This window comes from Diabrotica virgifera, chromosome 7 (assembly GCF_917563875.1).
Source record: "Diabrotica virgifera virgifera chromosome 7, PGI_DIABVI_V3a".
NCBI classification, from domain to species: Eukaryota; Metazoa; Arthropoda; class Insecta; order Coleoptera; family Chrysomelidae; genus Diabrotica; species Diabrotica virgifera.
The window spans coordinates 101,660,519-101,683,886 of record NC_065449.1 but is presented as its reverse complement, the minus strand read 5'-3'; the positions used below and the strand labels follow the sequence as shown (position 1 = coordinate 101,683,886).

The window sequence follows — 23,368 nt, the reverse complement described above, 5'->3', positions numbered from 1 at the left end:
GGGAGACCTATGTCCAGCAGTGGACGAGTACGGGTTGATGATAATGAATCAATAAAACCAAAAATAGAAATTTCTTCATTATATAACAATAAAACACCGAAAACTCTTGTTTTCAGTACTTCCACAACTGTTTCGACAGTGTGCCTTTCTCAAGTGATATATTTTATTGTGTGTCTTTACTTTATAGTCTTTAACTGAATAGGTTGAGGAGGAGGAGCTTAAGTTGTTGTTTGTTATAAACAAATACATTAAGAATAACAAGAGCCAAAAGAAAAAGCAATAACACAGTCGTGTATACAAACTTGCATGTGGTGACTGTCCAAAAACATACATCGGTCAAACTGACAGAACCTTTAACAAACACATAGCAGAACACAAAAAGGCTTTCAATAATAGAAAATTAGATTCTATGTACGCACTTCACCTTCTAGATCAGGGGTTCCCAACCAGTCTAGCAACTGCGTACCACCTGAAATATTTTGAATATTTCGGCGTACCACCAAACACCGGGGGGGGGGGGGGGGGGAAGGGGTATGAAATGGAACAAAGCTCTCCCCAATCATAATTTTTTAGAAATATTTCTACTAATTATTTCTAATTCTTCTCGGTGTATGACACAATGTGTACTTCGGCATTCAGGAGCAATTTTCTTTATTTTTGCTGCTAGCTCTGTCAATTTACCTGACATATCAGTTCCTCTGTAGTGTTTTATTCAAGTAGTTTGCAGAACAAAACCTCTTCTATAACTTCTTCATAAAAATCAAATTGTGCAAATTCGAGTAGCTGTGCTATGTTTGTTATATCGGTGCGTCTACTTGAAGTGCAAAATATTTGCCTTCTTGAAGTTTTAAACAAGGTTGTGCTTCAATATTGGAAGCAATAATATCACTAATTCGCCTTTTCACTATATTATTTGACAATGGTATTTTTTAAATTTCTTTGATTGCCTTTTCTCCTAACACGGTTTAGGCCATTTTCACAACGGCCGGTAGTAAAAGGGTCTCACCTATTGTGTGAGACTTTCCATCCTTTGCAATTCTACATCTAGCAAGGTAGGATGCCTTTATTAAGTTAGTATCATATTTACCAAGCTAGTCATGAATTAGTTTTGTTTTTTAAAAAATTAGATTCTCTTTAAAAAAATTCATCATTTGAAAAAGCAAGCAACGCATTGAGCAATAGGATTGTCACTATTTTCTGTGCCAGACTTTACTATAAAACCACACTGTAAGTAGCTTTAGTGGTATTTCCGATTGGCCTGCAGTTTAGGTTTTTTAACACCATCCTTTGAAGTCCCATGATTCACCAAAAACTTCTTCTTAGCTTCATATGGAAGCACAGCAACTGCGCTGGCACTTTCGCAGACAGAGTCCCAGCGTAATCGCTTATTCCACCCACGTGACGCGTACCACCTGAAATCTTCCCGCGTACCACCAGTGGTACGCGTATCACAGGTTGGGAACCCCTGTTCTAGATCATAAAATCCTTTATAAAAGGTATATTTGTTAAAATCCCTATACAGGGCTACATCACAGAACAGAACTAGTTTTCAATCGGTTGACCGATCATCATCAGTGTTTGCGTGAATCTAACATGCTAACCACCAAAGTAAAAAATATTTGGGTAAAGACCCTTTACAATTAATCAGTCCTAGAAACTTGGAAATAAAGTGTGATATTAAACATGGATGTTTAAAATATCCAATGTTTCATGCTCTAGGTACCATTGAGCTCGAATATGACTTGTTCACATCATGACTTTATGGTAGCTTTAAGTCACTTACTACCATAATAATAACAGGAACAAACTGACCAACAGGAAGGAGGAAGAATCGAATAGGCTCAATCAAGTAAAATCCAAATACACCTACATATTAAAATTTAGTTAAAATTCTACTGGTTTACATTTTGTGATTCTGGAAAAGTGGTTGGTAGAGAAATAGTTTAAGAACGTGCTCTTCTGGAGGAATCATCTTGTGAACCTAAGGTTTCAGCAATTTTAACTAAATTTTATTGTGTATGTAACCAACAGGAAGGAGGAGGAATCGATTAGGCTCAATCAAGTAAAATCCACATACACTTATATACTTCCACAAAATTTATTACATCTATGTGACTACAGCTGTTTCGGCAGAGTGCCTTTCTCAAGTGATTTAGTTTACTATGTGTTTGCCTTTTTAAAGTCTTCAATGAAGAGGTTGAGGAGTGGGGAGCTGTTTGTCTCGAGTTGGTCATTCAGAATTATATCTGTATTTTTCAATTTATCAATTTCCATAGATTCTAATAAAGATAACTTAATGCCTTTATTTTGAATATGCAGAATTTGAAACAGTTCATTAAAAGAATGATTATGATCTAGAAGGTGAAGTGCGTATGTAGAAGTGTCTGTTTTTCTATTGTTGAAAGCCCTTTTGTGTTCTGCTATCCGTTTGTCAAAGGTTCTGCCAGTTTGATCGATGCAAGTTTTCGGACAGTCACTACAAGTTAGTTTGTAAACACCACTCTGTACTTATTTTCTCTTTCGGCTTTTAGTGTTCCTAATATATTTGCTTAAGTTGTTGTTAGTTCCAGTGCCGGATTTCGGGTACTTGCGGCCCTAGGCCAAATTACCCCGAGCGGCCTCCAATAACTTCACGATTATGTAATTAACCTTTCCATGACCAACCTTTTTCTGTTACACGGATGACCAACGGGGGTAAAAAATGACCCCAGGTTAAAAATGACCTGGAATGAATGTTTTCAGCATTTAAATCTTCATCTAACAATACATCCTCGTTTTCTGATACTATTTCATCTTCTATATCATCATAAAAATCGCTAGCAGTAACAATTTCCTGTAACTCAGCCTCAGTAAGATATTTGCGGGCCATATCTTATATGTACACAAAATACTAAGAAACTATAATAATATACGCCAGGAAATAATAATAATGACTAACAACTGTAGCAGACAGGAATGTCATGATTCGTACATAACAGGCACCACAGTCTAAAATAGATTTTGATAATGCGCAGTGTAAAACTACTTGGAATTCCACATAATAGACGGTATTTTACTAAACATCAACTTTAGAATATATTTTTTATTCGTAAAATATAGGAAATTTTTTTTATTTCAAAATATGAGGATATCTAGAATGATATTAAAGTCGAATAAAAAAATGAGTTAAAAATTGAAAATACTTTTGAATTTATTAAAGAAAAACATACGCTGGTGTCAAAATTTACCCCCCTTGGTCATCCGAAGGTTAAAGCATAAAGCACATAATGTAGGTAATACATAACGTTTATTTTAATTTTACTTTTTAAAATTGGTACAACATTGGTACTACAAAAAGTACATTGGTAAATCACATTGAACATTTTGACAGGCGACATTTTACGCCTCTGCCCTTAATTGTTAAAATTAAATAGCATTTGTTTCATCCGGTGGAAAAGTAGATGCAGGTGACAGCAAAAGACTAAAAAAAGCCGAGTTGAAAAGACATTATAAGTAAAAGAACAAGCAAAATAATATGAACATATAACAGTAATAGGCTACGGTACTGAAAAATAAAAATATTAAGAATACCAGAAATAAACTTTTAGATCGTTAAATTGTCACATTATTCCCTTATACTGAAAAACGTCAATGTCATGTTCTTAATTTGGATAACGTTGGATTATAGATTAACATTGACACTCACTCCACTCCATACTCATAATAAATCTCATATATAAAATCTAAACACTCAATTTTTTAGCTTTCTTGGCTGCAAAATCTTCAATCAAATCGTTAAAGTCCAAGGCTTGAAAAAGCTCTTATCATTTGAAACAAAACTAACGAAACTAGACAATCTAGAATCTTCGTCAATGTTTGATTCTTTTCAACACGTTGAATGATCTTTCCCCAGATGCATTAGATGTCATCATGCATAGTAGAATGCGCAGAGCCGTGTCCATATTCGGACAAGGCTTTTTTTACACATTTTTTTTACCAAAAAAGTTTTTTTAAAAAACGCTGCGGCCCCCTTTTGCTTGCGGCCTAGTGGTAAATCCGGCACTGGTTAGTTCTGAAAGCTGGTGTTATTCCTTTCTTTTTTATGTATCTGGCTATTTTTGTTGTTATCTTGCCAGTATATGTGATAGATCACCTTCTAGATCATAATCATTCTTTTAATGAACAGTTTTTCAAATTCTGCATATTCAAAATAAAGGCCTTAAGCTATCTTTATTAGATTCTATGGAAATTAATAAATTGAAAAATACAGATATAATTCTGAATGACCAACTCGAGACAAACAGCTCCCCACTCCTCAACCTCTTCAGTTAAAGACTTTAAAAAGGCAAACACATAAACTAAATCACTTGAGAAAGGCACTCTGCCGAAACAGCTGTAGTCACATAGTTGTAATAAATTTTGTGGAAGTATAGAAAACAAATGTTTTCAGTGTTTTACTGTTACATTAAAATTTAGTTAAAATTGCTGAAACCTTAGGTTTACAAGATGGTGAAGAGCACTTTCTTAAATTATTTATCTGCCAACCACTTTTCCAGAATCACAAAATGTAAACCAGTACAACAATTTTAACTAAATTTTAATATGTATGTGTATGTGGATTTACTTGATTGAGTCTAATCGATTCTTCTTCCTTCCTGTTGATCAGTTTGTTCCTGTAATTGCTGATGATGGCTCGTGTTGGGCCGAAACGCGTCCAATATTTTAACCTTTAATTGTTTTTGATAAAAATTATTGTGGTTCATCTAAGAGTGAGTACTTCATTACCTCTAGACCACATTTGAGAAAAAATGGATACTTCCTTTCCTAGTAATTTTTTTTAGTTAAATACATACGCTTATTATGCTTAGGGAACATCCATAAACTACGTCGTAAAATTTTTGGACTTTTTAATACCCTCCCCCCCTTCCATTTAGTGATTTTTTTTAAAACTCCATGTTATTTCTGGATTTTTTAAAGTTAGCTCTCAATGTTTATTTACGAATGTATTCCAATCAGTATTACTATGTATATCATTAATTAGCTTCATTAGGACAAAAGACAATACTTTTATGGGAGTTCCTATGCTTTCTTAACTGCATCATATAAACCTTGATACTTATTTTGTTTTGATTTCAATACCATTTCTTTTATTAAGTATAAATACAATGCACTAACTAAATAAAATAGAATATTTTATTTCTATTCATTCTGGTAGAATTGTTTCACTCACAGTATTCAGTAAATAAATAAACAGTTTAATATTTATTGCTTCCAGGCCTTGTTCTGTATAGAAGCGTTTGTTTAAATACATAGAACCATATTTTATTGTTTGTTATTCTGTACAAAACTGCTAGCAATATTATTAAGGCTGTGGGTGATAAAAACGAAATGAAAAGTATGCGATAAAAGTAATATACCTACTAATTCTTTTTAATCCTACAATAGGGTATATTTTTTTATATTCGTGAACATAAACGACGTCGGATGTGCACTCATGGCCCCCTCTCCCCTGTCGTATACCGTCGTAATAAGCAAAGACCCCCCCTCCCACTTTTCAACGACGTATTTTATGGATGTTCCCTTACTAAGTATATATTATTACACGTATTATATTTACGTTTTCTTTTTCAGGACTGGTTTTCCACATCAAGACGTCACTAATGATATATGGTGGTACTATATGATCTCTATGTCATTCTATTGGTCGCTGTCAGTGAGTCAATTTTTTGACGTTAAACGCAAAGACTTCTGGCAGATGTTCATTCATCACATTGCTACTATAGTACTAATGTGTTTATCATGGATAGTTAACGTATTTCGAATTGGTTCGCTGGTTTTAGTTGTACACGATTGTGCTGACATATTTTTAGAAGTAAGTTTGTATGCAGTCTTTTATCATTACCTACGGCGCACTATCATTACTGTCATGAATTTTACGCGGAGATGTCATTTGAACGTCCATGTTCCCAGATCATTCATATGACAGTTAGATATAAACAATAATGTTGGTTTTTTCCTATTCTACTGCTATCTTTTTCGAATCTATTGTTGTCATCTAAACCTAGATTACATTCTCTAGCCTGACCCTTCTTAAAAGGTTAACTTCGCAATTAAACCTTCCATACAGCTCTTTGCCGGTGGCTTTTCTTCGCCTAATGCAAAGAAACGCACATTTGCTAGGTTGTCATCCAGACATAAAAATGTGGTCTGCTATTTCTTCTTCCTGGTGACAGATTCTGCATTCTGGTTCTTGTCATCATCATCTGCCAATCATACCAGCTTTAACTGCCTATTTAGCTTACAGTGCCCTCTGGCAAGCTTACTATGGCTTTGACTGTTTTTTTTTGGTTGCTTATTAAGCCTGCCGTAAATTTTGGCGAATATTCACCATTCCAGAGATTTGTGGGCTACCCGTGGACTTTTCTTCTTCTGTGGATCCAACATACTTTTGGACAGTAGTCCTTATGAGTGGGTTGGTTACATCTGAAGAAGGTTTGTACCTCTTCCTGAAATGTAGGGAAGTTTTTCTCTGTTTTACTGAAGCGAGTTGCTACTGGATTTTCCTAAGTTTTTGTCTTCCTTTCCTTGGATCGGAAAGTTAACTGTCCCACTCCGAAAAAGGGGGACATATGGAGTTTCTGGAGCTCTTCTCGAGATTCATAATCCATTGAGAAGGTCCGTAAAACCCATTTGTCTGAAGATTTGCTACCCCAGACTGTTCATATGTGCCGTGAGCTCGTGGTTACTTTTCCTTGTACTATTAAGGATCTTTTTGGACTTAAGACGTTTCCCATCTTCATCCTGTACGAAGACAGTGCATGTACTATCAAATACCAAAATTGTAGAAAGTGACGCATACTTTACCCGTCGAGTCATGGGCGTGCGGTTATTATTAAAAAAAGAATAAGAATTTTAGAACGAATTGATCGTCATAAAAATTATTTTCTTATTTTATAGATTTCTTATATGAAGAAAACGGTGCTACTATAGTATGCGGTCTACCCTGGGGATGCGATCTGCCTGTGAATATCATTATAGTGTTTTGTGGCTTCTTCCCAACTAAAATAGTAAATTGATATGGCAAAGTATAATTTATAAAGTTAAAATAATAATTCTTCCGATTTATGGGTTTCATTTACTTGGTAAAAAATTTTTTGTCGGCACAGTATACCTGTGCCGCTAAACGATAATCTTTTCTCAGAGAAGAGTTTTACACACAATAATGAAAATCTTTACAAAGTGAATAAAATTCATAAATCAGAAGAATTATTATTTTAATTTTCCAAATTAATACTGTGTCATATCAATGTACTATTTTAGTTGAGAATAAGCCATACAATTAGCTTATTCCCAACAAAAATAGTAAATTAATATGACAAAGTATTAATTTGTAAAATTAAAATAATAATTCTTCTGATTTATGCGTTTTTATAACTTTGTAAAGATTTTATACCGGCACTTTAATATAATACAGGTTATACCCCGCAACCAACGGTAGACCGCGAGGTATAACAGAAACGCGAAGATAGACCGCATATTATAGTAGCACCAAGCAAGCAATTTGATTCAACCCAGCCTGAGAGACTTGCTCAGCCCTTGATGACATTCGGGTGTAACAATTCATTGGAGCGAGGTAAAACTCGAGTAAAACAGGAGACACTCTGCCGCGCTCCAATGCTCCAGACCATCCCTTTCCCCCCTATAGCACTCTGATGCGCGATAGGGGCACAACCATCAGCCAAATGCTCTTCACGTGGGAGTTTTGCGTAACAGAACTCCAACGTGGTGCCCTAATCGATTGCAAATTCAGGCTAGCGTGAGGCGCTTTAATCCTGTTTCATCTAGTGACTTATCCGCGTAACTAAAATTGCTTGCTTGGGCCCCAAGCCTCTGCTCTGGGCTAGGCCCGGATCAGAGACTTGGTGCTCAAGGGTTTGGGCCCTACGAGCCCGTGTTTTTTGCTGTTTTTTTTTGTTAATTTTTTTGGCGGCTTGCGCCGGTTTTTGTTAGTAATTTTTTAATTTTTTTGGAGGCCGAAGCCGTTTTTTGTTTTTTTTTTAAATTTTTTTGGTAGTATGTCTCTGAAAAATAAAATCTGATTAATGGGGCCTAAACAGTGTTGCGCTTATCTACGTTGATAGAGATAAATATAAAAAATATGTTCAAATAAAAACTTACGTTATATATCACCTAATCTGAGTCATCTATGTCGTCTTCAGATTCATCACTAGTATCTTCACCTAGATGCACAACTATTGGTTCAATGGTAATTTCAATGAAGTTATCAAGGTTCCACATTTTCTTTTCTTCTTTCACTACATGTTCGATACATTTTATCCACGATTGTGAGGTCACATTGCTGACGGCACCATTAAGTAGATTTTTAACATCATTTAATTTATAAGTAAAATTGTTCCTTGCTACTTAATTTTTTATTTGAGCCCATATAAGTTCTATTGGATTTAATTCGCAATGGTATGGCGGCAATCGAAGTACAATTACGCCTCGTTCTCGCGCCATTTCATCTACTACATATTTAATATATTTATCTTTATGACACCGTGCTAAGTTTAGTAATTCGGTCTTCAAATTTTGTTCATTGAATTTAATATTTTCTCTGCTTTTCTCCATTTAGTGGTTGGTAACTGTTCTACACGCCGGGAGTGATATGGAGCGTTATCCATAACAATAACAGATCCTGGTTGAATTTTTAATAGAATATCTGAAAACCATTTTTCATAATGATCTGCATCCATTTCCTCATGGTAATCTATAGTTTTTTAGAAACAAATGCATTTAAACCTCCTTCAACAAATCCAGAGTCGCTACCAATATGGGTAATAATACGGCGTTTTCCCTTTCCAGATGGGGCTTTTAAACCTGTCGACAAACCATCTAGGAAGGCTTGTCGTTTGTTTTTCACATTTAAATCCTGCCAAATTTTAGTCACTGTATGTCCTTCATTTAACCATGTTTCATCTGTATAGTATATCTTTTTTCCATCTCTTCGAAATTCTGCAATTTTTTTCAGGTACCGTCTGCGCCATAAAATGATTTCTTCTTTTTCAATAAGAGTACTATTCCTCTTTCTCTTTAAATACCTAAAGTTCATTTCACGTAAAGTACGTAACAAAACACGTCTTGATATTTTTGGAATATTTTCATTAGATTGAAGGGAAAGAGCAATTTTTTTATAGTTGGTAATTCGTTTTTAAAATAAAATTCATGTACTGCACGACGAATGGTCTGTTTCGTCGTATCATCCAATTCTATTTGTTTCCTTCCTCTTGTCTCAACCTTCAAAGTATTACTATCGTTTGTTTTATCGACTGTTTTAATGACTCTGTACACACTAGCTTCCGAAACTTTTGTTAAAATACTACATAATGTAACTACATCGCTTACATTCATATTTTGTTCTCTGGCTCGAAGTCCTTCAAATACATTTCCGATCATAGCGTTTTCTTCAGGTGTTAAATTGTGGCGTTTCTTTTTAATACACGGTTCACTACTACTACTGTCAGACATATTTATTATTTGTCACTACTTAAATTGAATTAAACTAAATTACTCACAGTTCAGTAAATGTAAAATCACCTTCCACTAATAACACTACAAATAATAATTATATTTTAATTCTTATTTGTCACTAAATTGAATTAAACTAAATTACTCACAGTTTAGTAAATGTAAAATCACCTGCCACTACTTAATAACACTACAAATAATTCTGTTTTTAATTATTATTTGTCACTACTTAAATTGAATTAAACTAAATTACTCACAGTTCAGTAAAGGTAAAATCACCTTCCACTAACACTACAAATAATTATGTTTTTTATTATTATTTGTCACTACTTAAATTTAATTAAACTAAATCAGTCACAGTTCAGTAAATTTAAAATCACCTTTTACTAATATCACTACAAATAATTCTGTTTTCAATTATTATTATTTGTCACTAAATTACTCACAATTCGCAAAACGTAAAATCAGCTGTCTGGTTTATGAAATACCTTTCAGCGCGCTCATGAAATGACTTACAGAAACACACGTACCCTTGAACGCTGCCGCTGTTGCCAGTTACATCGCCTTAATCTGCGACGACATTGTCGATCTCGGACAGTGCCTAAGCCTAAAGCCACGGTTTGTTAGAACAGTGAGCGACGCACAACTCACAGTCAGTCGACCGCCGCGCACGTCAGTCCAAATCAAAGGAATGGCTTCTGTATGTTAACGGATTGTTAGGTTCTGCTGAGTTGCGCGCTCTGAAGACCAACAGCAGTGTACGTCGACGGTGTGCGCTGGAATCAGCTGGGTTTTGATTTGGACGCAAACGTTCAGCTGAACTCACGGTGTACATAGTGTACAATATGGTGGTAAACTAATTTCATTCAAACAAAAATAAGTTTAGATGATTTGATATATTTTAAATTGCACAACGTAAATGAAAAAGTCACTTGTATTAAATTGATATTATTAGTATTTAATTGGTATTTAAATTAATTGGTATTATTACTATTATTTATTAAACTGAGGCATGCATTATAATAAAACAACGTTGGTACAAAATAAAGTGTATCGTTATTATTCAACACGTAACACAATTTTTTTCTTGCCATATTATACAGATCCCTGATCACTATTAAAGTATGCTTTGATTAAATATATTATTTATTAATATTCTATTTTCATATTTTTAAATATGTACATATATAGTTCTCTGTTAATTGACCTGTTTTCAGGTCAATACTTTGGGTAAATATTCAAAGAGAAAAGCAGGTTGCCTTTAACAAAAGATACTACTATAAACCTTTCAGTAGTGCCCTTCAAAGACACCATATGCTTCACGGGAAGCGAACATCTAATTTCTATTACTATTGTATTATACGATTTATTTATTACTCCTGGTTCCTGTCGCCAGGAGCCAGAAATATACACTTGCTAAGTCTCTTTACTTCGAAACCATTTTGGTCAATGTAATGGTAATATAAAATACAAATGGTCAATAACTTCCACATAAGAGAAATTTCCAAGAAATTTCTGACATTTACATTTCAGTCTGACAAGGAGTCTCCTAATCGAAAACAGTCAATGTCTAAAAACAGAAATTTCTCATTAATGAGTGAATTAAAAATGGGACGAGAGGAACGAACCGCTTTGATTGAAAAACTTGTTAAAAAGTCGGAAACATCATCGACATTGGCTCAAAAATCAGGTGATCCTTCTATACACATGTTTTTTGAAAGTGGGCTTCCACAGTATGGAAATTTCTTACGATTGAAAAGGCAAGAATAAAAGCTGAACTCATGAATATTGTTTCGCGATATGAAACTGAGCTGGCTGCAAATTAATTAGGTATATGAATTGGTTCTATTCATAACATTGGTTCCTATACATATCAAATATTTCTTGTGACCAAAAAATTCTTTGGAACCCAATATAGGATCTCAGAGCGTGCATTCGTTTGTATTTTCGCCAGAATCAATTTATAGCAATGCAGAAATGTAAGATACATGTATGATATACATTTTTAAGAAGTTTTCTTTTTTGTACTTAAACACTGTATTTTTATTTTTTCTCTAAATAAATAAAAACTTAGGTACTTCAAAGTTACGCTTAATTTTTCTTCTGCAGAAATCGGATGTTGTCTTCTGTTGTAAGGTTTTTTAGTAATTTCATCCCTTATAAATTATAATACAGTTTCAAATAAATCCCTGGACAGTCTAAATCTAAAATATTCTCGAAATTTTTCCTCGTTCTGAAACAATCTTATTTCGACTGTTCATTTAAATGCACATGAAAACATTTCGTTTACATTTTTATTTCTTTTATTTAAATGTAGTATTATTAACTCTTCTTCCGCCTCCTCTTCTAGGAGTAATAAAATGATTGCTTTGATTTTGTCAGAATTCATTTTTCTACGTACATATACCCTTTGTGAGAACAAACGTCAAACTGAAAACTGAAACTATTTTGAGAGCGACAGAATATGCTAACAAACCGACCCAGTCAAATCTGCCGTGCGTCGAGTACAACAGATTTTGCTGTACGCGTATGCCGTGCGTCGCTCACTGTTCTAACAAACCATGGCTTTAGGTTAGATAAAGATATAAACTACGACCTTGCAGATAACGTCAGTTAAATTATATATGCTGGCAACGTTCAATATTCTTAGAACTGCAATCTTGTCAAAAAGGTTTTAAATAGACCAGTCAAATTATTATTAATGTATTTGATATAAAATGAGATCTCTTCTCTCGGAACGTATATTCTAAACAGTCAGACAAAGAAGGTTTTTGTCAATTTTTAAGCGATTAAACAGATTCTGCAATAATCGACTAATTTGTTTATTAAATAGTAATTAAATTTTCTTATTTTGTCGATTTTCCGACAACAAAAATATTTTTTTAAAAAGGGTAAACGTCTAATTTTACTTGCCTATGAAAAGTTATTAAAACATGACTCACTTTCTACAATTGTGGTATTTGAGAGTACACTTCCCCCGCTAAAACCCTGAGAGATGCATCCTCCCAAGGCCTTATGGTTGTAATCCCCTCCTTTAGTCGCCTCGCACTTGTGTCATCCGCATAGTTAAGTTCTAGGAAAGCCGGCTTTGGGTACTCTTCAGGAAGCGAACCTAGGTCCTGCTTCCGGAATTTCTTCATAGGCTACCAAGATGCCTTTTTGGACTGCCTTAAGCTTATCCACATCCATCCTGGGAATTCTGTTAGTACTGCCGCAACAGAAGCGGCAGCTTCGCTGAAAGTCACCCCTTCGGTTCTGGGCACTTTCCTTTTGCCTTGACTTCCGGATGGTGTGCTTCCGTCTGACCTAGCCTTTTTGGATCTTTGACCTTCCGAGTTTGTTTTTGCTTTGTCATGGCCTCTAATGGCTTTGACGGCATCTCATTTGCCCTTTCAGCGGCCTTAATAAAATTGGTCTCGACTAAATCCCTTTTGGGTTGTATGTAATCTTGGCCTTGTTTCACCAGCTTACTGATTTTGGTTTTAGAAATGCCACACGGTGTTCAAGAGAAAATCTAAATAAAAGTTGACCGAGCACCCTATTTTTTTGCTTTTATGCTTGCAGTATCCCTTGTAGACCAAAAATACGTCAAAATTAAAATCGGTTACGGGGCACTCTTTGGCGCATGCGTAAAAGAAGATTTTTCTATATTTCTTTTTTTTTATTTTTGTGTAGTATACAGCGCGGTGGAATAAGTGTTGCCCCCCCTGTTAACTTATTTATTTTAAGAATATAAGCAAAACGCTCGGACAGGTCGATTTTTAAACTAACCATAGTATATTATAGCATCAACGTTTCGAACTTTACGCGATCCCTCTTCAGGTGACAGCCATAATTTTGATTTTTTTAAATGGGAAAGTACATCATGTGACACCTCATTTAAAAGCTCTTAAAATACTGATTTCAAAAATGTATAATACTTTTTTCCTGTTTGAGAGCGTAGGCGCAAAATTTCGGTCGAAATCTTTCTAAATGCAATCATTTTTTTCAAATCCTTAAAAAACTAATGAATATTTTTGAAAAATTTAAACGCAGAATGAAGTATTACAGTATTCTCGATGGTCCAAAGTCCGTGAGAACTCCTATAATGTTTATTTTAAGAGGATCGGTACGTATTTCCGGCTGCAATGCTATTCAAATGGGGATTCATTTTTTTCGAATCCTGAGAAAACTAATAAGTATTTTTGAAAAATTTAAACGCAGAATGAAAGATCACGTTAATAGTGAGGGCCGAAAGTCCTTGAGAACTTCTATAATGTTTATTTTAATAAGTTACAGGGGTGAAAAACTAAGAGAAAATTTAGTGTGATTTTTAATTTCAAATATATCATTCAAAATAAACTTTTTATTTATTCTAAGGGACTTTCGGCCCTCGGTAATAATTTAGTCTTTCATTCTGCGTTTAAATTTTTCAAAAATATTTATTGGTTTTTTCAGGATTCGAAAAAAATAAACACAATGCCGTGGTAATATTTTCCAAATCTATCTTTGTCTTACAACGCATTCAGCCGAATATAATATTGTCAGATATTGTCAGTCAGACACTGACAATCAGTGACAATTTTAAATATTTGACATTGCAACGGGAATATGTTGAGTTATTGATTAAATATTATTGAAATATAGTGTATTTGATAAATAATTGATTTAAGACGTGAACTTAATAAAAAGTTATTTATTGTGTGTTATTTGTGGAAGATCCAAGCAGAGAATACATCAGGATAATATATTCTGTGATCCAAGTATTTTTTTGTTAAAGATGTTCAAAATTGTAAGCGTTCCAAAACAATATATTATTATTAAAAAATCACTAACACTTTTCCTCTTTTCTCGATTGAGTATTAGTCTTTGTTGTACAAATAAATTATTACAATCACTGAATACATAGTTAGTGAAAAAATTATCACATTTATTAACTGAATTAATAATTTCCAATTATATAAATAACAGTTATCCAAGAACATTCAAAACCCATCTCTTTAAATTAATGATGACATTTTCAAGTAGAATGACATTCTAGTAATGTTTACATATCCATACCAGTGTGAATTTTACGACACGTAATTTGCCGTGTAAAGACAGAAAAAGTAGGGATACACGTAAAATATTTGCGAATTATGTACCCATAGCCTTAATAAGTCACAGTGGTGAAAAAAAGAGAAAATTTAGTGTGATTTTTAATTTCAAATATATCATTCAAAAGAAACTTTTTGTTTATTCTAAGGGACTGTCAGCCCTCGGTAATAATCTAATCTTTCATTCTGCGTTTAAATTTTTCAAAAATAATTACAGTGAAACTTGGATAATTCGAATCTCAGGGGACCGTTAAAAAATTCGAATTATCCAAAAATTCGAATTAAAAAATAAATCTACAAAAACAATGATTACGTACAAAAACATCTGCAAATGATAAATATCAGTAGTTGATCAGCAAAAAAACAGTAGTTGATCATTTTTATCGCTTGGAGAGGTTTTTGTTCCTATTCATGCCCGAGTTTTGTCAACCTAAAAAAATTGGCTAACAAAATTCGGCCAAAAATACCAATTAAAACATTTGCAAGCTATAAAAAAGACAGACTTTATTTTTTTCCAAAGAGATCCGAAATGTTTAGCTGCTTTTTAGAATTTAGCTTCTCAGTAATGGCAAAAGATTCTAAGATATTCAGAAAAGATAGTAGAAAAGTTCAAATTATCCAAAATATAATTCGAATTATTCACGACGTTTTACCATTACTTATATAGGAAATGCTAGGGACCAGAATAAAAATTCGAATTAAAGATTTCAAATTATGGAAGTTCGAATTAAGCAGGTTCCACTGTATTAGTTTCCTCAGAATTCGAAAAAAATAAATGCGTTTAAAAAGAGTTCGACCGAAATTTTGCGCCTACGATTTCAAAAAGGATTAAAGTATTATACATTTTTGAAATCACTATTTCAAAAGCTGTTAAATGAGGTGTCACATGATGTACTTTACCATTAAAAAAAATCAAAATTATGGCTGTCACCTGAAGAGGGATCGCGTAAAGTTCGAAACGTTGATGCTATAATATACTATGGTTAGTTTAAAAATCGACCTGTCTGAGCGTTTTGCTTATATTCTTAAAATAAACAAGTTAACAGGGGGGGGGCAACACTTATTCCACCGCACTGTACATATGTATATGTTACCGTAAAAACCCGATTTCAGTTAAAACCCGAATTTACTAGGAAAAACTAGTTTTAACTATGCGCCTTAGATAATTCTAGTTTTAACTAGTCAAAACTAGATTTGACTGATTAATTATTTATATGGGAAATAAGCCACAATTAAAATGAAAAAAATAATTTTATTATTAAATAAAATTATTTTTTTCATTTTAATTGTGGCTTATTTCCCATATAAATAATTAATCATAAAAATGCCACAAGAAAATAGCTTCAGAACAACATTAGATTTGACTGCTAAATTCAGTTAAAACTAAAAATCTCGAACACATTTCATTTAGAATAGCTTATACTAGTTCAAACTAGTTTTTACTGGAATTACTAGTGAATACCAGGTAAAATAGTTGCGAGAAGAGACAAAAAATACGATTTGGCTTGTTCGGGATAGGGTTAGTGACGAAGGCGGCTGGTTGGTAACAAACTAGTTCATTTTTAAATAGGAGGAGTAAACTTAACAGACAGATTCACACCCAATAATGTCACTAGAAAAATAACCAGATCCATCTTCTTTTTTGGTTGATCATATCGGCCTTCGACGGTAATCCATAAATATTATATTATACTAATACGACGCTAAAGAGTTCTAAAAAGAACTGATTTTTATATAGGTAAAAGTTGACTAGCAATCTAAAAATTAAAGGAGTAACGCAGGAAACGCAAAAAATCGGCGATATAACTTAATTAACCTATTAATTTTAAATGTCATTAGTGTCAAAATTTTATAAATGTCAAAATTTCATAATTTAGTGTAGTAAGCTTGCTCGCGTCTGGACCAATTACAAGCAAGCATTACAGCGCGGTAAATTTGAATTACTACTCCTATTTAAAAAATGAGTTATATTGGTTTATTGGTTATATTACACTATTGTGTATTATTCACCGTGAGTGATAATGTCGAAGATCAGGTTGAAAGCAGAGATATAAGAGCATGGAAATAACGTTTTTTGGAAAACATTTTACAGAAGGAACAGAGCGAGAAGAAAGAAAGTCACTACAATGTTGCGACCAAAAGCATGTATAATAAATTAATGGCCGAAGTACAAGATGCGGAATAATTGTCTGCCAAGAAACCTCCAAAACGATTTAGAATTTTGTTGAAGTTGGCGAAATAAAAAAGTTGGCTTCTAGAACTGAACCCATCAAATATTATGTACCTGCTGAAGATATCTTTGACATAATTGAAGCAGCCTACGTTGGTATGGGTCATGGAGGTTGAGATAGATTAAAGACTGAAACCGCCAGAAAATACGCAAATATGACAATTGATATGTTCAATAATTTTATATCAATGTATAAAACCTGCTAACGGAAGAAGAGTAAAGCGAAGAATGGTCTTGTGTCGAAACCTATATTGCATTCAGAAATGAATAGTCACTGTTAGGTAGATTTGATCGATATGCAACCACAAGAGGTTCCAATAATGGCCGTGAGTTTGTTGATGCAGTTATAAATGAGGTAATGTCATACTGACCTGAGGCAAAATTAGTTCATGAAAAACCAAGGCACAGCAAGAGTCAAGGTTCAGTCGAGCGAGCTAACCAAGTCGAGAAAATGTTAGCAGCTTGGATGCAAAACAATAGCACAACAACGTGGTCAAAAGGACTGGCATTTTTTACGTTTATGATATTGTCCAGTATTTTACGTTTTAGAAAAATTATTTGCAAACAACCGCGGTAGCAAATTATTTACTGATTTTTTTTAATCTGGAAATTACTTAAAAGTTTAGTAAAAACTAGTTTTGACTGAATTATGTTTAGTGTCAACTAGAATTAACTGAAAATATTTGATAGTTCTAGTTTTCACTAGTTAAAACTAGAATTGTCTAAAGCCCATAGTTAAAACTAGTTTTTCCTAGTAAATTCGGGTTTTAACTGAAATCGGGTTTTTACGGTAACATATACACACTCATAGATACACACACATACACACAGACAGATATACACATACACACAAATATACCGGGTGTTGAATCGTCGAATGGTCCATAGGAAACTCAATGGGAAATTTTAAACTGTTGAATTCCTGCTTCCCTAATTATCCCTATTACATCAAAAGTAATGAGAAACTATTTGTAGAGGTCTGCAATCTATATTAAAAATATATTTTAAAATTGTTAAAATTGTGAAAAAGAATTAAACACATTCCAAAATTTTGCAAAAATGTAAAACAATTGCCAGAGTATTATTAGTCCAACCGACCTCTAAAAGTCAGATTTAACATCTAAAAAGCATACAAACAAGCTGAATTTTGCTGAGAATGATCATTTTGGGACCCCAAAGAAGATGCAAAAAAGTTTGCTACTACTACCCCTTGGCTTCCCCCTAAAACCACCAAAACCGAAAACGTCGTATTACCAAGAATATGTTTACACCGTATAAAAAAATGTTATAAACAAGAAATGTAGCTGAGATTCTGAACAAAAATGTTAGCTTTTTTTGTGCAGAATGAACCGTTCTCTCAGAAACAACGTTTGAAGCGACCGGAGATTTTAATGTCAGTTAAGCCGGCGAAATCAATTTTTTAAATAAAATTTGTATCTACTCGACTTAAATAATATTTAGATTTTGAGTTTTGGCAACAAATATGAGGCGTTTGAAATATGCCTAAAACACGCTAAATTTAAAATATCACATTACAAATGAAGAGTACAGTGGAAAACAAGGAATGTCACTTTTTCATTAATTTTGGTTTTTTTCGCCATGGGGTAGCAAAAACTGAGTACTATCGACTAGGCTATCGATTCAGGACAATAAACAGAAAGATCAGTATATATAAATTTTCTAAGAATTTGTATCCAGGCCAAGGACCAGGATTGTCCGCACGCCACTGGACAAAGATAAGAAATGTTTAGCAGTTTTTTGGTACAATATTAAATTAATAAGTTAATATATATATTCATATTATATTAAGATTATAGGATAAGAATTGCTATAATTCTGCCAAGAATCTCTTAAGTCGTTTTTAGATATCATAAGAATTAAACCTTTATTTAAGTTTTTAAGATTATGCTCTAAGAATGCTAAGAATAAGTTTTTAAGATTATGCAGTCAATGGAAATAATAAATTTTATTTATCTCATGAGAATCGTAAAAAATGGCAAAAATCGCGTAACGTTTATTTATTTAACAGCTGTATAGAAACTGACTTCATTTGCTACAAAATGCAAAAATTTGATACCAAAGCTGCACATTTTTTTATCTTTAAAACGCATTTTTATATTTGTCGATAGAACACTCTGATAAAAAGATATCGAATTTTTACCGTCGAGTTGGACACAAATTTTATTTAAAAAATTGATTTCGCGCGCGGAACTGACATTCAAAATCGCCGGTCGCTTTAAGCGTTGTTTCTGAGAGAACGGTTCATTCTGCACAAAAAATGATATCAAACATTTTTGTTCAAAGTCTCAGCTACATTTCTTGTTTAAAACGTTTTTTTATACGGCATAAACATATTCTTGGTAATACGAAGTTTTCGGTGGTTCTACCACCCATCTACGTGTGGTGGTTTTAGGGCGAAGCCCGGGGGATGTGTTTAATTCATAGAACAATTTTACTTACTTAGTCCTAAGCCTTTCTACCTTTAGGTGTAAGGCTGGTGGAGTTGAGTTTGGCATTGTAGTCTCCATGCTTTCCGATCTTGCGTTAGGTTTCTTGCACTTTCCAATGTCAATTCCTTCTTCTCGATTTCTTTCCTAATTTCATCTACCCACATAACTCTTGGTCTCCCTCTTTTGTTTTTCCCCTGCACTCTCGTTTCGAACACTCGTTTTGTTAGCCTCTCGTTCGACATTACACACGTGCCCGAACCATCTAAGTTGTTCTTCTACTATTTTTTCATTGATTGGTTCTAGTTTTAGGTTTTGTGTAATTGTTTCGTTTCGTATTTTGTCTGTCCTCTTTCTGTTTGCTATTTTCCTCAGGAACCTCATTTCCATAGCATTAACTCTGGATTTTTGTCTCCCCGTCAATGTCCATGTCTCGCTGCTATACATGATTGTTGGTCTAACTACTGATTTAACGACTGCCGTTTTTACTTTTTCCGGTATCTCTTTTTTCCCAAAAAATGTTGTTTTCATAGTGTTAAATAAGCTTCCTGTTCGTCCCATTCTCTCGTCTATTTCCATGTCTTGTTTACCATTTGATTCGATTATTACTCCTAGGTATTTAAAATATTCCACTTGCTCTAGTTGTTTCCCGTCTAATTCTATTGCGTGTCTCTTCCTCGTATTTGAAATTATCATTGTTTTTGTTTTCTCTGTATTAATTTTCATATTTATGTTTGATAGTTCTTCTTCTAGGATTTCAAGATTGTTCTGTAAGTCTTCTCTGTTTTCTGCTATCAATACCATGTCGTCTGCAAATAGTAGCTCCGATAGCTGAGTCTGTTTCATTTGCCAGTATCCTAATGTTAGTTTTCTCATTCTTCTCTTGGCTTTCTATATCGCTTCATCCAGTACCACTGAGAATAGCAGTGGACTCAGCACGCATCCCTGTTTGACGCCTTGACTTGTAGTAAATTCTCTGGATTCCTCGTTATTGGTTCTTACTGTATTTGTATTATTTTTGTACATATCCTTTATTAATTCTATTATGTGTCTGTCGACTCCCCTTTTTTTTAGTGTCTTCCAAACGTCCTTTCTTCGGATTCTGTCAAACGCCTTTTCCAGGTCAATGAAGCACATATGTATCTCTCTATTCTTCTTGATTACCTTCTCACTTACTTGTCTTAATGTGAATATTAGGTCTTGCGTGCTTCTGTCCTTCCTGAATCCACACTGTGTGTCTTCCATAGTTGTTTCTACTTGGGTTTTTATTCTTGTCTCTATTATTCTTGCGAATACCTTCCCAGGGATACTTGATATGGTGATACCTCGGTAATTATTACAGTTTCTCTTGTCTCCCTTTTTGTGTATTGGTAATATTTATAATGTCTTTCTTCCAGTCCTTTGGTAATTCTGCTCTATTTATGATATCATTCATTAGTTCTTTCATGCTATCCATTCCCTCTGTCCCCATGAATTTTATCATTTCCGGGGTGATATGATCCTTGCCTGGTGCTTTGCCCAGTTTTACTCTTTCTATTGCTTTATCTAATTCCTCTCTTGTTATGGATTCCACTTGTTGTTCTACATTCCTTTCTTGTGTCTCCCCTATGTTGTCCTTGTCTACATCAGTTAGCTCTTTGAAATGTTCTCTCCATCTTTCCATTATTTGTTTTTCTTCTGTTAGTACGTTTCCATTCTTGTCTTTTATATTCGGCATAATGTGCTCTTTCTTTTGTCTGAGTTGTTTTAATGCACCGTAGAAGAGTTTTTGGTTTTCCCTATAATTTTTTGTCATTTTTTGTCCAAATCTCTCCCATGACTTTTCCTTTCCTGCTTTCACCGCTATTTTAACCCCTTTCCTTTTTTCTTTATATGCTTCGTAATTTTCCGGGTGTTTTGTGTTTAGGTATCTCTTCCATTTGTCTTTTTTGTTCTTTATTTTCTCTCGTATTTCTTCCGTCCACCATTCTGTTCTCCTCATGTTAGTATTTGCTATTTTTGCTTTCCCGCAAGTTTCCTCAGCTGCTTTGATTATGCTGGTTTTTACATTTTAACATTTGTTTTTAATACAGATTTTAGTCCTCTACAAATACTTTCTGAAGACTTTTGATGTAAAATAGTTAGAGAAGCAGGAATTCAACATTTTAGAATTTCCCATTGACTTTCATATGGCCCGTTTGACGATTCAACACCCTGTATATTTGTGTGTATGTGTATATCTGTCGGTTTGTATGTGTGAGTGTGTATACATATCATATAATATTATACAGGATAGCGAGAAAGTATGGAAACACAATAATTTCTCGGAAAACGCTGAAACGATTTTTATAGATTTTGGTGGGTAAGGGTTTTCTAATACGGTCGATATTGTAGTGGCAATTACATTGTTGTCAGATCTTCCGTTTTTCTGGAAATCTAATGAACTTTCTTATTTAAAATGGAACACCCTATATATTTTTTGCGTTTTGACGTCCTTAAGAAATACTGATTATTTTTTGTGTTATATTCCCTATACCTAAATGCCATAATTTCTGAGTTATTGTTACATTTATTTAAAAAAATTTTTTTTTTAATTTTAAAAATCAAATTTTTCGGCTCTGATAGACATTATTTTAGGTTCTTTAAGTCATTGGAAACAAAAAAGGCCTTTCTTAATTTTTGTCCAAAGTTAATCGTTTCCTAGTTATAAACAATTTAAAACTGAAAAAAATCGAAAAATTACGGTTTTCTAGACTCAAATCCAGAAGTAAAAAATATTATTTTTGAAACAACGAAGAGCTTAAATTCAAGTTCAAACCTTATTTTATCAGCTACCGATAAGTAATTTGGGCTTATTGCATTTTAAAACACTCGTTTCTAGTTGTTAAAGCAGCCCACCGCCCGTCCTCTCATATGCGCTTCATTAAAAATTGAAAAAAAAAAACAACGTTTTAGAATAAAACGTGCCAAAAATTCTTATAGGGAGCTGATAAAAGAAGGTTTGAGCTTGAATTAAGGTTCTTCGTAATTTCAAAAATTATTTTTTACGTGTGTTTTTGAATCTTGAAAATCGTAATTTTTAGATTTTTTTCAGTTTTTCATTGTTTATGACTCGGAAACGATTAACTTTAAAGAAAAATTACAAAATATCTTTTTTGTTCTAATGATCCAAAGAACCTAAAATAGTGTCTATCCTGGCCGAAAAATTTGATTTTTATAATTTGTTTAAACATTTTTTTTTAATAAATGTAGCAATAACTCCGAAATTATGGCATTTAGGTATAGGAAATATAACACGGAAAATGATCAGTATTTCTTAAGGACGTCAAAACAAAAATATATACAGGGTGTGTAATAAGAAAGTTCATTAGATTTCCAGAAACACGGAATATTTGACAACAATGTAATTACCACTATAATATCGGCCGTATTGGAAAATTTTTACCCACCAAAATCTGTAAAAATCGTTCCAGCGGTTTCCGAGAAATTACCGTGTTTCCATACATTCTCGCTACCCTGTATACTAACACATAATAAAATATATGAAAAACCGATTATAGAGATAAAGAAAAATAAACAAAAAGAAAAATAAATAGAAAAAAATCTTCTTTTTCGCATGCGCAAAAAAAGTGCCCTGTAGCCGATTTTAATTTTGACGTATTTTTGATCTACAAGGGATACTGCAAGGATAAAAGCAAAAAGAATAGGGTGCTCGATCAACTTTTATTTAGATTTTCTCTTGAACACCGTGGCCAGATAGCTTTTCAGCCCTAAGTCGCGTTTACACGATGGCAATTGGCGAGACAATTGTGATTGGACAATTGTCATCACGTGGTTGCGGATTGTCTGAGGCCAGTCCAGTTGAAAGAGAAGAAGTTTACACGGGGCCAACTATTGCCATGGCAGTCGACAGCTAAAACATGGCCGACTGCTCGTCATCTAGAGGGAACTGGCAAAAAACAAGACAGCACTACTGGCCTACACCGTTCACACGGCGCCAATTGTCGCGACAATTGAGATTTCGAGTGGTAGGGGGCTCACTGGGCGCAGCTCATTGTCCTCAGTCTACTCCCGGAGACAACTGAATTTTGGGCCAATTGTGAGGGCAGTTGGCAAGGCAATTGCCCTGA

The 23,368-nt window shown here is 33.8% G+C and overlaps 1 protein-coding gene across 2 annotated transcripts in view; it reads left to right on the top strand.

The window, feature by feature from the left end:
* Positions 1-23,368, top strand: part of LOC114332390 (ceramide synthase 6) — a 183,083-nt gene that overhangs the window by 92,965 nt on the left and 66,750 nt on the right. For both annotated transcript variants that reach the window (XM_028282178.2, XM_028282179.2), the window contains exon 4: positions 5,611-5,851. In XM_028282178.2, the coding sequence (XP_028137979.1) occupies positions 5,611-5,851 (241 nt within the window). The remainder of the gene's footprint in view (positions 1-5,610; positions 5,852-23,368) is intronic.